Source organism: Clarias gariepinus, chromosome 1 (genome assembly GCF_024256425.1).
Source record: "Clarias gariepinus isolate MV-2021 ecotype Netherlands chromosome 1, CGAR_prim_01v2, whole genome shotgun sequence".
NCBI classification, from domain to species: domain Eukaryota; kingdom Metazoa; phylum Chordata; class Actinopteri; order Siluriformes; family Clariidae; genus Clarias; species Clarias gariepinus.
The window spans coordinates 16,098,252-16,114,347 of record NC_071100.1 but is presented as its reverse complement, the minus strand read 5'-3'; the positions used below and the strand labels follow the sequence as shown (position 1 = coordinate 16,114,347).

Below are 16,096 nucleotides of genomic sequence, written 5' to 3'. Positions count from 1 at the left end.
TTTTAGTTGATAGGGTATAGAAATTTTTCACAGTAATCAACACTTAGTCTCTGCTCTCTCTCTCTCAAAAGCAATATTTTACTATTCTGTATAGGAGCCACAACAGTTCTGTCTCACACCTCTTTCTCAGTCTCAACTTCCTCTTTTTACATTTATTATTTTAAGACATGCTATTGTTGCCTATATGGTAAAATCCCCAGTGTTGATTTAACACATGAAATCACACATGAACACTCTCTCTCTCTCTCTCTCTCTCTCTCTCTCTCTCTTAAAGGTACTAGGTCTTTAGAAGTGCAAGAAGTGTTGAGGCTTTAACAGATTTAACAGATTTAACATAGACTCTTCTCATTTAGTCAGTCATCAGTAGGACAGGATGGACCTTCGTTCGCTCTGTGTGATGCTCTGTGAGTAAATGTTCTCTGTCTGTCTTCTATTTAGTTTCTAATTAACAGGCTGAGAGTTCTGAGTTAATGTATGGTAATGTATTTCATTTATCCTTATCTAAGATTTAATGCTGAATTTAGCAGTGCATTCTGCTTTCTCTGTCTGGTGTGTTAACATTTCACCCAATGTACACTGTTTTCAACAGTTGCACCATGGTGTCTTTCACTCATGTATAGTAGGACATTAAAGCTAATGATTTTCAGCACTGTTACGCACTGGTAGTCATTATTTTTTTATAGAAATGTAACTTTATTTTATGCTTTATTCAGAACTACTGTGGCTTAGTGATGAGTACTGTTGCTTTGCACCTCCAGGGTCTGGATTTCATTCCCACCTTGGGTCTGTGTGCATAGAGTTTGCATGTTCTCCCTGTGCTTGGTGGGTTTTCTCCAGATACTCAGCTTTCCTCCCACAATCCAACGACATGCAGATTAGCATAATTGGCGTTTCCCATAGTCAGTGTCTGTGTGCCCTGCAATGGATTGGCACCCCATCCAAGGTGTACCCCGTCTTGTGCCCTTAGTCTCCTGGGATAGGCTTCAGGCCCCCCACAGCCCTTTATAAAGGATAAAGCACTATAGACACTGCATGGATATACTTTACTGTACACTTGTTTGATGATTCTTTTTCTGCAGTCATCTGTAAAGGAAATAAACTTGTTCTTATATCTGCTGTGGACAAGACACCAAGTTTCTAAATGGCAGGGTAACAGCAAATCGAGTTTCTAAATGAGTGTAAGGTGCTTCTATTCAAAGAGACATGGCACTGTGTTTAATGACAGATCAGATCAAATGCTGCTTTGAATAAATCTATTGGTGCATGTAAGATCATTATAGCATAGCAAGTATGAAATTAATTTAAGACAAAGACAGCTTGATTTTAATATTTCATGCAACTTTAGTTCTGTTTGTCACAGTAGTGCAGACTTTATGTATAAGCAGATATTGGTAAAAGAGAACACTTGTTTATAGCCTCTGTACCAAAGGTGATTATAAAAATCAACAAGAAAAGTTAGAAACAATTAGGAGAAGAAAAAACAGCTCATTGTTTCATTTTCCTTAATTCTTCATAAAAAAATCATAGAATTAATAAATCTGTCATTCCTCTTTTACTTCTACTGCCTTTAGTGCTGACTGGACACATCCACATTATACAAACAGCAGGTGAGGTATGCATAGTTATGTACATTACATTTATTTCAGTTTCTGTTTTTCTTTAAAATATGCATGTAAAACTTGTTCATTTAATGGATGATTATGACAGGGCTATAACAGGGCTGTACAATTAACCAGTAAAAGTCACACATTAAGACATAATGTAGGACAAGAGGATTGTAAGGAATCTTTCACATCGGTAAATGGCTATGTAAATCAGAGATACCTTTTATTTCTGGCTTCTTACAGAAGTGCTAAAACCCACACTTAGAGTGATATCTGGTTGGGCAGATGCATTCAAAGGAGAGTTTTTGACTCTTATTTGTGAAATAAAAGGAGAAGAAGACAAGTGGACGTATAGGTGGTAGATAAATGGAACTAAAAATTATGCTATAAAACAAAGTAAATACACCTCTATAGTGAATGAAAAGGCTACATATACCAAGCACGGAATTGAGTGATCCTGTTACACTGCCTGTCTCAGGTGAGTTTCTTTATGTCTTTAGTATTCGGTCTTCTGCCTTCACATGCATATGAACTTCACTAACATCCAATTCTTAATTCATAGGGTTTAATATGATGTTGGCCCACCCTTTGCTATAACCAGCTATAATTCAATTCAATTAAATTTTATTCATATAGCGCTTTTCAAAATTGACACTGTCGCAGATCAGCTTTACACGATCAAAAGTTCGATTATTTAAAAATGATTTAAGTTTGTATGAAATGTGAATTTGTATGAATCAAAATGATAAGATTGTCCCTGATAAGCAAGCCGAGGACGACGGCGACAGTGGCAAGTTCCTGAGATTCAATTCAATTCAATTCAATTTTATTTCTATAGCGCTTTTAGCAATTTTCATTGCCGCAAAGCAGCTTTACACAGTCAAAAGAATTATTTAAGTTAGTATGAAATGTGAATTTGTATGAATCAAAATGGTCAGTTTGTCCCTGGTGAGCAAGCCGAGGGCGACAGTGGCAAGGAAAACCTCCCTGAGATGGTAATAGGAAAAAACATTGAGAGGAACCAGACTCAACAGGGAACCCATCCTCATTTGGGTGATAACAGAAAGCAGTAAATGATCTGCATTTATACAGTGTGTAGGGTGGGAGGCAGTTCAGCTATAATAGCTAATGTTAATTGATGTTAATATGGAGTCCAGGTAGTTATTGAAGACCCAGGTAGACTTGTAAGAAGTTCCAGTCATGAACTATCGAACTGTCAAGTCCCCAGAGAAACAGTTGCCAACACCAGTCAAGACCAGAACCATTTTCTAGGTAGAGAGTATCATCCCCAGACACCAGACGCATCCCAAAGAGACACACGGGGCATCCATGTGACGAGATCTTCAGCCAGAAGCGGGGCACCAGGATGGGTCAGACAGGTCCGGAGGGCAGAGGGAGTCTGGATCACTGGCAGCTCAGGAACGACATGTGTAGCTCGACAGAGAGAGAGAAAGAGTGAAAGGGAGAGACAGGAGGAGAGAGGAAAGAGAAAGAGGGGGGGGAAAGAGAAGAAGAGGAGAGATGGCAGTTAGGTATGGTCACAGTCACACAATGTATAATGTGAATGTATATTAACTGTAGAGTGCAAGCAGAGACTCCGGCAGGACTAACTATGACAGCATAACTAAAAGGGAGAGCCAGAAGGAAACACAAACATGAGGGCTTTCTAAAATGTAAAGCAAACAATCACCTCACCGTCAGCAAACCTGAGTGATCAATGAGAGTGAGGAAGACAGCATCCAAACATACCAGTTCACCTAATACTCTACGTCCATGAGTCCCCCAGATCTGCTCCTTTACCTATGGCAAATCTTTTTATAAAAATGCTTGGCTAAATAAATAGGTTTTTAGCCTGGACTTAAACACTGAGACTGTGTCTGAGTCTCGAATACTATTTGGAAGACTATTCCATAATTTTGGGGCTTTGTAAGAAAAAGCTCTGCCCCCAGCGGTATTTTTCATAATACGCGGTACTGACAAGCAGCCTGCATCCTTTGATCGAAGCAGGCGCGGCGGTTCGTAAGACACCAGCAGTTCGCTCAGGTACTGCGGCGCGAGACCATTTAATGCTTTATATGTCAAAAGTAATATTTTAAAATCAATGCGAAATTTCACAGGGAGCCAATGGAGTGAAGATAAGATAGGGGTGATGTGCTCATATCTTCTGGTTCTAGTGAGGACTCTCGCTGCTGCATTCTGGACTAGCTGAAGCTTATTTATGCATCTAGCTGAACAACCAGACAGTAAGGCATTACAATGCCATGATTGCATGAGATGGCAATAGTAAGAAACCTTGAGAGGAACCAGACTCAACAGGGAACCCATCCTCATTTGGGTAAAAACAGATAGCAGGGCTTGATCTGCAGTCATAATGTGTAACACTGAAAGTTCAGTATAACAGAAGATGTGTTTAAGTTAATACGGATTCCAGTTCGTTATTGGAGGCTCAGGTAGGCTATGGGAAGCTCCAGTCCTGAACTATCGACCAACTCCAGTCACAAGTCCTCAGAAAACAGCTGTCAACATTAGCCCAGGACAGGACCATCTTCATGGAAATGTGGAACCATCCCTAGTCACCACACGCATCCCAGGCAGACCACACGGGACAGCCATGCGACAAGATCTCCAGCCAGACACGGGACACCAGGACGAGTCAGACAGGTCCAGAGGGCAGAGGGAGTTTAGATCACTGGCAGCTCAGGATCGACATGTATAGCTTAACATAGAGACAGGGAGAGGGAAAGAGAGAGAGGAGAAGACAGAAAAGAGGAGAGGGCAGAAGAGAAGGAGATGGCAGTTAGGTATGGTCACTTTTACACAATGTATAATTATAATTATCTATAACAGCTTCAACTCTTGTGGAAAGTTTTTCCACAAGGTTTAGGAGTGCATGAAATTGTCCAAAAAGTCTTGGTATGCTGAAGCATTAAGAGTTCCTTTCACTGGAAGTAAGGGGCAGAGTCCAACTCCTGAAAAAAACAACCTCACACCAGTTCCAGCATGACTGCGCACCAGTGTACAAACCAAGGTCTATAAAGACATGGATGTTGAGTTTGGTGTGAAAGAACTCAACTGGCCTACACAGACCCCCGACCTCAACCTGATAGAATGCATTTGGGATGAACTAGAGCGGAGACTACAAGCCAGGCCTTCTCGTCCAACATCATAAACACATTCCTATAAACACATTTCTAAACCTCGTGGAAAGCTTTCACAGAAGAGTTGAAGCTGTTATAGCTTCAAAGGACCAACATCATATTAAACCCTATGGATTAAAATTTGGATGTCACTCATATTTATATGCATGTTAAGGCAGGCGAGGAAATACTTTTGGCAATATAGTGTAGATTTAGTGAAGGGTGTGTGTGTGTGTGTGTGTGCGCATGTCAAAATCTTTTAAATTGTATAATATTGTATTGTATAATATGTTACAGAATAGACACAACATTACTTTACTAACCATAAATGCAGTGTCATACAGTAGCTGAAGCTGAGCTGTCATTAATTCCCGAAAAAAGACAGGTAGCTACAAGTTTGCAATCCTTGACAAAGTTTGTGAAGTGTTTCCTTTAATTTAATTACATGGTAAATAAAAATGTTAAATCATTAAAAAAAAAAAAAAAGCCTGATTGTTACTGACAGGCAGCAATTCTGTTTTGCATCTTATTTGCTTACTTTTATGGTAACCCATTTCACTGATGCATAGCTACTGTAGCTTTATCATCTGACTAACTAACTATGAACAGAAAATAATACCATCCTAACCTGTAAGTATTCCAGAGGATATGGGAAAATATACTGAATATTATCAATAAACATAGTCACAAAGCATCTTTCTATAATTCCAAATATAATATTTTAAATGTATCCCTGATGAGCAAGTCACAGGTGAGCCGGACATGGCATAACCAGATTTAAAGCAGATTTAAAGCAGATTTAAACAGAAAAACCTCAAATTGCATTAATGATTTCAGGTACATTTTTTGTGGGGGTGATCAATTCCCAACCATCTGGCAGCTGTACCCTATCACATGACAGCGACCAGCCAGGAAGGATGAAGTTGATCATGTGCTTCCTCAGATTAGGCATCCAACCGTGACTGTTGCTCAATGTTTGGAAAAATAGTTCTATTTGAGTCATTCAGTATGCATTTGCTTACATATGCCCATAGTGTTTTTTTTTTTCCTGATACAGTAGTTTAATAGTTATGTAAAAACACACCTTTATGACAGTTCCATAAAATATTAAAATAGTATGATAGTAATAGGGGAATAACATACTGTAAACATACCTAGTAGTATATGTTTCCTCCTTCATTTAAACCAAATCTTTGTTAATTTTTTTTTTTTAAACCTTTTAAATTGTCAGAACTTAAAATGTATGGCTTCAAGATACATTTACAGCTTACATGAAAGAAGGACTGATGGACTTTATTGTGAATTAGGTTGACTGGGAAATGCAGACTATTACTTGAGCTTGGAGTTTTCTACTGTGTTCATGTAATTTTAGTAGTATGTGTGCATGTGTGGTGGTGCGTGTTGTGGTTCTTCATTTTTGTTTTATACGCCCAGCAAAATAAATTGTTATAACAGTGGGAGAGAGACTGATGATCTGCATAATCACATGGCAGTTATTGCACACTCAGAACACAGTGAAGTTTTACAGTTAATATCACAATTTTCATCCTCATCATTTGAGTTAAAAACCTAACTTGCAGCTTTTCTGCAACAATAAAAAAAGCAATCATAAGGTGAGGTAAATTTATTTAAAGTGAGTGACATCAAACAGAAAATAATACTGTTATATTATGGAAGAAATTTGTGGGGTAAAGTCTTTGCATTTTACATTGTTTCATTTTTAACAGAAAATCCTAAACCTGAGCTCACATCAAACCTTAAAGGAGCTGCACTGACGGGAAACTCAGTGACTCTGACCTGTTCACTGAAGCTGCAGTCTGCTGGATGGAAGTTTTACTGGGACACACCCACAAAGAGCACTGAGACTGAAACACACTCCTATACCATCAGATCAGTTAGAGTCTCTGATGGAGGTCAGTACAGGTGCAGAGCTGGAAGAGGAAACCCAGTCTACTACACACACTACAGTGATGCACTCTGGGTAAACGTTACTGGTGAGTAAAAAACTTTCTGTTAAGTGTTTAAGCACAACACTAAACATATTAGCAAAATGTGCGCAGTGTCACAATACAGTGACATTTATACAGAGACAAATTTATACATATATTTCAACTAGATCATTTTAGTTTACTCAGTTAAAGAGCGACAGTGTGAATACGGCTGAGCAGGACTGGTGCGAGGTGAGCTGGAAATCAAGTGACACATCACTCTTTTAACAAGCTGATAAGGCTGTAAACGGTACTTCATGATGCTACGGCATCAGAAATATCCCCATGCTCAAGTTGAGTGAAAGGGATGAGTGTTGAGCTTATACTGACCCCCTAAGTGTAAGAGGATGTAGAGTCTGAGAGAATGAGTGAGATTAGAGAATAAGTATGCGCATAAGGAGTTATGAACTGGTAACATATGTTTTTGTGAGTTTGTGTGTGTGTGTGTGTGTGTGTGTGTGTGTGTGTGTGTGTGAACTTACCTGTACTGTGCTAAGCCCTAGTTAGATAGAACAACTAAGCTTGCTGGCTCTACTGAATGAGAGAAAGAGGGCACACTGGTTTGGGCCAGTCATTTATTAACACTGATTTATGCAGTCACGTAATCATAATACTCTATTCAATGTAGACAGGTTCATACTTATCAACCAAAAGTTACTTACATAAATGTTTTGTGTGTTTTGTGGACATCAGAACATGCTAACAAATATTGTAGCTTAAAAAAAACATGTACTGTACAAATATTGCTGAATATTTACTGTGGGCTAAAGAAAGACATCATGGGGCTAAATGTATGCATCAGAGTGCTAATGTGCTAAATGAGCTCTACAGCATAGCACTTTTAATGACTACCATTTACACTCTGCATTTTCATCATACACTCCAATAGTGTTTGATTTGCTACAAACTTAGCATTTACTGTACATCTTGACTTGTTGATAAGTAATATCCCACTCACAGATTGTTTCATTAAAGATAACAAACACAAGACAGTAAGTACAGCTAGGTTTTCTTTATATTGTGTATTTGTACAGCTAGCTTTTCTTATATTTTTCTTATATTGTATATTTTGTCTTATCTTCTATAGATATATTTTTCTTTCGTTTCTTTCTTTAGCTAAAGTAATTTTCTATATTTATTTCCTATTTATAATCTTTTTATTTTTAAGGTCACGGGAGGTTTAAGCATTTCACTGCGTATCGCATTGTGTATGACTGTGTCTGTGATAACTAAAATTTGAATTTGAATTTTGAATTTGAATACAGAAACCTGATTATTTTAAGCGGTGAGTCTGTATTTAAAACTGTGATCGGCATTTACTTCTGCTGTGACTGTGGTCTGAGGGACTCTAATCATTTACACATATACTGTATTTACAGACATACTGTATTTACATATATGTATTTACATATTTACCTATATATACTGTATATTTTTTTAAATCTTACAGAGAGTCCCAAACCTGTGGTGATTATAAATCCTGATACACAGGTGTACAGAGGAGAGACAGTGACTTTCAGGTGTAACGTACAGACAGGAGGAGACACTGAGTGGACATATGACTGGTATAAGAATGATAACACACAGCAACGAGACACAACACAGGAGTTGATCATCAGCTCAGTTAGAGACTCTGACGGGGGTAAATACACCTGCAGAGGGAGGAGAAGAGACTCTCAGCTCTCACAGATCAGTCATCCTGTTACACTCTCTGTATCAGGTCAGAGTTTTCTTACTACTTATATATAAGATTGATCACAGGTTTCAGATTTTGTTCCAGATTTTATTGTATGACAAACCAAATCGTAATATAATGATTTCTACAGCTTTTTTTTCCCTGCTTCTTTTTGCCTTTTTATTCTTACGTAACCAAATCATTTGACCTTTAATAAACGCATTATTTTACACCTAAGAGTCAAGAGGATTTTCCTGCTATTTTTCACCAAAAAAAACAAACAAAAGATTAAATTGATTAAGGGAGTTTTAAACAAAAAAAGAATAATCATTATAAAACAACAATAATGTATGAAGGATTTGGTGAACATGATTCAGAGTTAGAGATCAATCTAGTTTATAAATCATCATCTGTTAAAGCTAATTCACAGGCTTATTACAGTGACCTACGTATACAGATCTGGCCTTTAAAAACGCACGTTTTCGGAAAAGGGATCCCACGACTTGCCGCGGTTGCGCACGGCAAGCTGTGAAAATGCCCTTCAATACCTGTAGGGGGCAGTCGTGTTTCAGTCTAAAGTATTGTGTGTCTACTGAAGCCGAAAAATGTTATGTCTCTTAGGCGCCCATTGACAGCAAGCGACAGAGCTCATAAACGTGTCAAGCTCAAACTCATATGTATTTATTCTTCATTTTCATTCAGAATTATTATTATTAGTAGTAGTAGTTCTCCAAATTTATTATTATTATTATTGTAACGCACCCGCGCGTGTGCAAAAGGACTACAAAGATGTATGACGTTAGCCTATAACAGTATTGTTTTATTGTTTTTATGCGCTTTAAATGCAGATGGGTACTGGTGGCTCAGTGGTAGGTGATTCGCCCGCCATGTGGGAGACCCGGGTTCGATTCCCAGCCAGTGCTCAATATGCTGGTGCTATTCGCTAAAATGCCATAGATATAGCCATTACATTATCAACTTATGCTTCAGTACTAAATGCATGTTTGCAATTGTTGAATCCCGCTCTGGGTGAAAATGTAATAAATGTGAATCCTTTGTTTTACACTTTTTGTAAAACAAAGGATTCACATTTATTACATTTTCACCCAGAGCGGGATTCGAACCAGGGTCTGGACGATTTTATAGGATATACGGATATTATACGGATATTATTTAAGCAACGCCACACCACGTGGAAAGCGGCAAAAAATGCTTCAATTTTATTGGCTGTCACTGAGTGTCAGCTATTCACCACTGGCCCCCGCGGAACAGAATCCCCGGGCTTTGACTGCGCTTTCTCCATTCGTTATTACAGGGGCGGACTGGGACCAAAAAGTGGCCCTGGACTTCCTGGCCCACAGCAGCCCACACCATAATACATTGGCTCATTAAAAAAAGAACATCAAGACAAACAACATATAAATCTATAAAGACAATATTTTAAAAGGAATGGCAATAAAACTGAACAGGTAAGCTGAAATAAAATCAGTAGCAGCAGTAGCTCACGCTAGTAAACTAGTTACTTATTTTAATTATTATGGTAGTCAATATTAACACGAAATAATGCTGAGAAACATTATTTCAATTAATATTGACCACCATCATAATAACTAGCACAAGTTAATGCTGCTACTAATTTTATTCTGTTTGATTGCCATTCTTTTTACTTGGCTCTGGTAGATACATTTACATTTACATTTAGGCATTTGGCAGACGCTCTTATCCAGAGCGACTTACATTTTTATCTCATTACACATCTGAGCAGTTGAGGGTTAAGGGCCTTGCTCAAGGGCCCACCAGTGGCAACTTGGTGGTTGTGGGGTTTGAACCTGTGATCTTCCGAACCGTAGTCCAATGCCTTAACCACTGAGCTACCCCTGGCCCAAGGTAGATCAGGGGAGACGTGTTGGTCATCATCAGCATGTATTATGATGTGGGATGTGGTGCGCTGCTGGGTCCAGCCTCACTGTCCCTGACCTGTTATAGGCAGAATCTGTTCATTTGAAGCATTTCACAGCATTTACCTCTAAAGCTTTTTCTTATTTTCGCGTAACCTTTTCTTCTTCCTCCTTTTCATTCATGGAAATTATTATTAATTTGCTCAGAAAATTCACTGCATCGAGAAAGGATCAATATCTAAAAATTGCCCACGTGTGTGGACAAAGAATACAAAAGTGTATAATCTTTAATAAAGTTAATCTAATACAATGTTGTTTTCAATGCTAAAGCAAACATGATTTAGTTTTAGTATATTCATTGAATACAACGCGACAGCGCGCTCCGAGGTGAAGCGTACCCATAGTTACTGTAATCCCCCATCTCACCTTTACAACAGGTGTGAAGTCATCAAACCGGTTTCGCTGCTGGGGGATTTCACAGAATTGGGGGTTTTAAAACAAATTAACAAGACCGAGCAGACTTCAGACAGGGGGTTTGGTTGGTTAGAAGTGGCGCTGACGGGGGTGGGGCGGGAGGGAGTCTCGCCCGCGGAGCAATTCAGTGTAGAACCGCCACTGCCTATTTTCCACCACATCACGTACTTCCCTGATCTCGGACTAAACTCCGCGCCTTGCTTTTATAATGTGGAGCAAGCCCGAGATCATATTAACGTAGAATTCATCATTCATATCAGTGTATAGTAAGTGTGATTTGAAAAGTGCTATAACCTCACCTGCCACAGTTTCAGCCCAGTGGAACAATCTGACTACATGTGAAGTGCCATGAAAAAGTATTTGCCCCTTCCTATTTTTTTCTTTGCATATTTGTCACACTTGTATAGGTGGAATTTTACCTAAACACTTTAGGTGAGAACGTATAGGTTAATATGTATAGGTGAGAACAGCTGGTTCACACTTGGGGAGAGTGAATAATTTGCATTTGAATGTTGTCTGGCATTGTAAGCACACGCTGTGACACTAAAAGAACAATAGGATTAATAGGAATAGGAGGCACTAAAGAGGAGGATTTTAATTTAGACTATAAAAAAATTAACCTGCGTCTATTTTTAGGCATGCCAGCTGCCACTTTTTAGTCTTATAATGCCCACATGACACACTGGTACAGAGCTGGACATAGCTCATCCATGCCAATGATCGCGGGTTTGCAACCTGCGCTATAAAATACGAGTACGACGGCCATCCGCGGACAGCAGCTCCTGCCTCCGTCCGCTCGCGCTGGCGCTTCTTTGAAGTCCTTGGGGCGCGTTCCATTTGCCCCGTTTGCATGCCGCACTTCCGCGTTGTGTGCGCGCGTCTCACTCACACCGCGTAGTAAAATCCACTGTAAACCAACAAACCCCGAGTATTTTATAGCGCGGATTGGAAGCCCAGGATCATTAACAAGGAGAGCTCTTCTTCATTATTCGTGCCGAATTCCACAGCCCCGCTTCTTCGCATATCTGAAGGAGAGGACGCCTAACTAGTGAGCGAGGAGCGATATTGATTTGGGCGCAGGCCGTGACAGGCTGAAAAAAAAACTATGGTCCTTAAAAATGTAACAGATGAGGACTCTGATTAATGTGCAAAAACTATATAATAAAACTATATAAGACTACATGCCTTTATAAGACTCAACTTTTATTTAAGCGCACTCACAATAACGAAAAAATGTGATTTTATAAATGTTTGAAAGCAAATAAGCTGCGCTGCTCTGTATTGTTTTTGGTGAACTTGAGCGCGTCAGAAAATGAACGCAAACGTTTTTTTAAATGGTCAGAGTCAGTCTTCTTGCTGTTTTCCCGACGCGTTCATAATCATTAGTCTACTTCTGCCGGTGCGCTCTGGAAAACTCCATGCATGCAGCTGAGCGCTGATTAAAACTATGGAGTAAATTAAAGAGGAGAATCACGATGCCGAATCAAAGTCCTGAGCCTAAACCTCATTTAAATTAAATTAACAAATACTATAAGTAAAAAAAACAATAGCCCACATTTAGAAACCGTTTATAAATTCTTTCCGACATGAGTTGGCCCGGTGTTATGCGCAGAGCGCCGGGAGATTTCCTGAAGCTCCGAAATCACTGGGGCATTTTTTCTAAATAGATGCTATTGTTAATAACTGATGGAGGTTTTGGGCTGTATACACACGCATTTTTGAGGGGTTTAAAACGAATTAGTCCGAGCAGACCTACATGAAAGGTGAGAAGTGGATAACTGCGCGCGCTGTCGCGGTGTATATACTGTACAACACGCGTTTATCAACCTTTTGATAAAAACGCTGCCTTTTGTAAAGTGAAAGTACTTTACAAAAGACAAACTGCTTTATTTTAGTCATGAATTCACAATCACATCACATTCCAGCAATTATTTCCAGCCGTGGTTAAATAATGTATGAAATAATTATTAAATGCTGGACACAAACAGCAAATATGATGATTATTATAAAAAGCTCGAAGAAGTTCGTGGTCATAAAATAACATTTACTTAATAATATAATATATATAGTTCATTCATGTCTTCTGATGATGTCGACACATTTTTTACGTTTTAAATAAGATATGTTGGCATATTCACGAATCAGGACATTCGCATAGTTAAGACTACCAGATAGCCTACTATCAGGAAATTAAATTAATTTCAACACCATGTAAACCGAGACATTGCCATGTCTTTCACTGTTTTGTCCCTGTTAAAACATTACAAAAAATATATAAGAAACTTATTAAGAATTCCAAAGCATGAATTTGGGCAGCTCATTTCATTATTATAAAAAATATGAAACACATATACACACATTTATCATGAAAGATCTGTTGTAAAGCAAAATAAAATTCATGTTTGCTTCAGCATTGGGAACAATATTGTTCTAGACTAAGTAATTATACACAATTCTTCGTTGTACAGTACTTGGCCCGGCGTTTAAATAAAGTCCTTCCATGCGCCATCTGGCGGATATTCAGTGAAGCACAACACATTTATTTAAATTCCCGAATGTTGCTTACGGCAAGTCGCGGCGTGCCGCGCGCTAAATTGAGGCATTCCGCGGGAAAACACGCGCAGTCTTAATGGCCACATCTGTACACTTTTGTAAACAATTTAAAATGCAAAATAAATTACATCACTGTTACCCATATAATTAGCACTGTATAGAAATGCTAAATTAGGCACAAATATTAAATTACTGATTTTCCTGTATAGGAAAAAAACAGCTTAAATATCTTTATCTTATCACATTAACAGCAAAACCCAAACCGACTGTGAGAGTGAATTCTCAGAGCTCCATCTACACTGGAGACAGAGTTACTCTGAGCTGTGATCTGCAGTCTACTGGATGGACTTTTTTTTGGGACAGTAATCAGCAATCAAGACATCTGACATCTGTAGATACACACAGTAACACACTCCATGTGACAGTCTCTAATGACAGACAAATAAAATACTACTGTAAAGCACACAGGGGAAACTACGAGTCAGAGCGCAGTGATCCAACCACAATCACAGTGAGAGGTATTACCTAGTTAGTAATTCTTTAAAAACATTCTAATTATTTTAACACTTACTGGAATTGTGTAATTATATACTACATTTAAAACATGTTCAGATGTCATGTTTAAATTGAAGTTTTTATGAATTTTGAATAGCGAGACCGCAGCCTGTAGTGAAAGTCCATCCAGCTGAGAGTGTGTTCATTGGGGAAAGAGTCACTCTCACATGTGAGATACAGACTGGAGGATTCTGGCAGTACCACTGGTATAGAGATAATAAAGAACTCAGAGATGAAAGATGGACAACATACAAAATCAGTAAAGTTAAAGAGTCTAATAAAGGTGATTATACATGTAAAGGAACAAAGTCATCAGACCCAAAATACACACAGACCAGTGCTGCTGTTACACTGACTGTATCAGGTGAGTGTTTATTTTGCCTACTGTCTGTTCCTATATTGATTTCTGTAAAATTATTTCAATAAATGATAGCTGCATGAACTAACGCACAGTAACTTGTGTAATAAAGCATGCAGGCAGAAATTACAGTAAGTGTTTACAGTATATATCCCGGACGAGCCCCCAATTCTGTTATGTCCCGGTCTAGGTCGGGCCGTAACAGAAGTGAAAAGAAAAAAAAAGGGGGTGAGACCAAAAGTGCGTTTGCTTAGTGTTTATTTTACAACAAGGTGAAATAAGCAAATTCCCAAAATGTGGCTGTAAGCCTCAGAAGCCGACAAGGCCAAAACAATAAACAAAATTCCCTCTACCTAGTACCAAAGTGAAACAACTAACCTTCACCAAAAACAAAGAAACAGAAATACAAAGTTCTTCCCTTACTCCCTAACTAACCACAAACCAAGAAAAAACAAGGGGCAAACAAAATGGCATCGACTCCTTACTAAGCCACTCAATAAAGAATTAAGTACAAATATATACAAAAGTATTTACAAACTAAAACAAAACAAAGAGGGCAAACACAAAAGCGTAGTCAAAACAAGCAAAAGGGTCATACACGGAATAGGCGAACAAAAACCAAGCAACTATCAAAAGGGGAAAGTCTAAGAGTAGTCAGAACGTAGCAAAGGGGTCATACACAGAATAACATTCAGAATGGATTATGAAACTTAACAGTTTCATAATCCACACTTTGTTCAAGTGTTAAGGCAGAACACACTTCCTGAGCTTTACCCACAAACTTGCACTGTAAAAGCAAGGACCAAATACTCCTAGGCCACTGCAGAGTGGCAGCGATGCGCTCAAACACAGGGAAATAAGTATCCACCTCACTTTCTCTGAACATAGGGACCAAAGCAATGTGTTTACTTACATCAAATCCAGAACTTACAGACACAGTGGGTCCTAGCACAGGTGATAACTCAGATACAGGCACGGGTGCAGGCACAGGCGAGGATGCGCGAACAGGCACAGGAGACACAGGTGCACTGGAGGGCCCAAACCTTGAGGCCAACTCCAGCTCCAGCTCTTTCAGCCTTATCTCCTTCTTAGTTTCCAGCTCCAATGTTTGGAACTGTAGCTGCTGAGCTTTGTACTACTGTTGAACTTTCAGCTGCCTGCGGTGGTACATGAACTAAAGCCACACTCTTAGTGTTCTGTGCTTTACGACGGTTCTTACGAGATAACGCGGGACAGGTAGCGATAAAATGTCCAGATTCATGACAATAGAAGCATTCACGGGAATCACTACCACTCTTAGATGCGCTAGCAGAAACTTTAGGGCTACGATTAGTAATATCGCGCCGCGGAGGCAAGAACACAGTTTTGTGAGTGAGCACAAACTCATCAGCCAAAACAGCAGCATCAGCAAGCGACGAGACTTTTTGTTCATTTAAATAAACAACTATTTTATCCGAAATACAGTCTTTAAACTCTTCTAACAGTATCAGTTCTTTTAACTGGTCAAAGGTGGTGACTTTACTGGCTGCACACCACTTGTCAAACAAAGCGCATTTTTCACGGGCGAATTCTACAAATGTTTGGCTGGCGGATTTGGCATGTTTTCTAAACTTCTGTCGATAAGCTTCGGGGACAAGTTCATATGCCCGTAACACAGCTGACTTAACAGTTTCATAATCCACACTTTGTTCAAGTGTTAAGGCAGAACACACTTCCTGAGCTTTACCCACAAACTTGCACTGTAAAAGCAAGGACCAAATACTCCTAGGCCACTGCAGAGTGGCAGCGATGCGCTCAAACACAGGGAAATAAGTATCCACCTCACTTTCTCTGAACATAGGGACCAAAGCAATG

The 16,096-nt window shown here is 39.1% G+C and overlaps 1 protein-coding gene across 1 annotated transcript in view; it reads left to right on the top strand.

Annotated features, from left to right (window-relative positions):
• The first annotated feature begins 304 nt into the window (after window positions 1-304).
• LOC128530789 (basement membrane-specific heparan sulfate proteoglycan core protein-like) overlaps window positions 305-16,096 on the top strand; it is a 39,450-nt gene continuing 23,658 nt past the window's right edge. Inside the window, exons 1-6 of the mRNA XM_053504920.1 lie at window positions 305-404; window positions 1,572-1,607; window positions 6,469-6,735; window positions 8,180-8,449; window positions 13,581-13,847; window positions 13,982-14,248. Of these exons, the coding sequence (XP_053360895.1) occupies window positions 374-404; window positions 1,572-1,607; window positions 6,469-6,735; window positions 8,180-8,449; window positions 13,581-13,847; window positions 13,982-14,248 (1,138 nt within the window). The 5' untranslated portion in view covers window positions 305-373. The remainder of the gene's footprint in view (window positions 405-1,571; window positions 1,608-6,468; window positions 6,736-8,179; window positions 8,450-13,580; window positions 13,848-13,981; window positions 14,249-16,096) is intronic.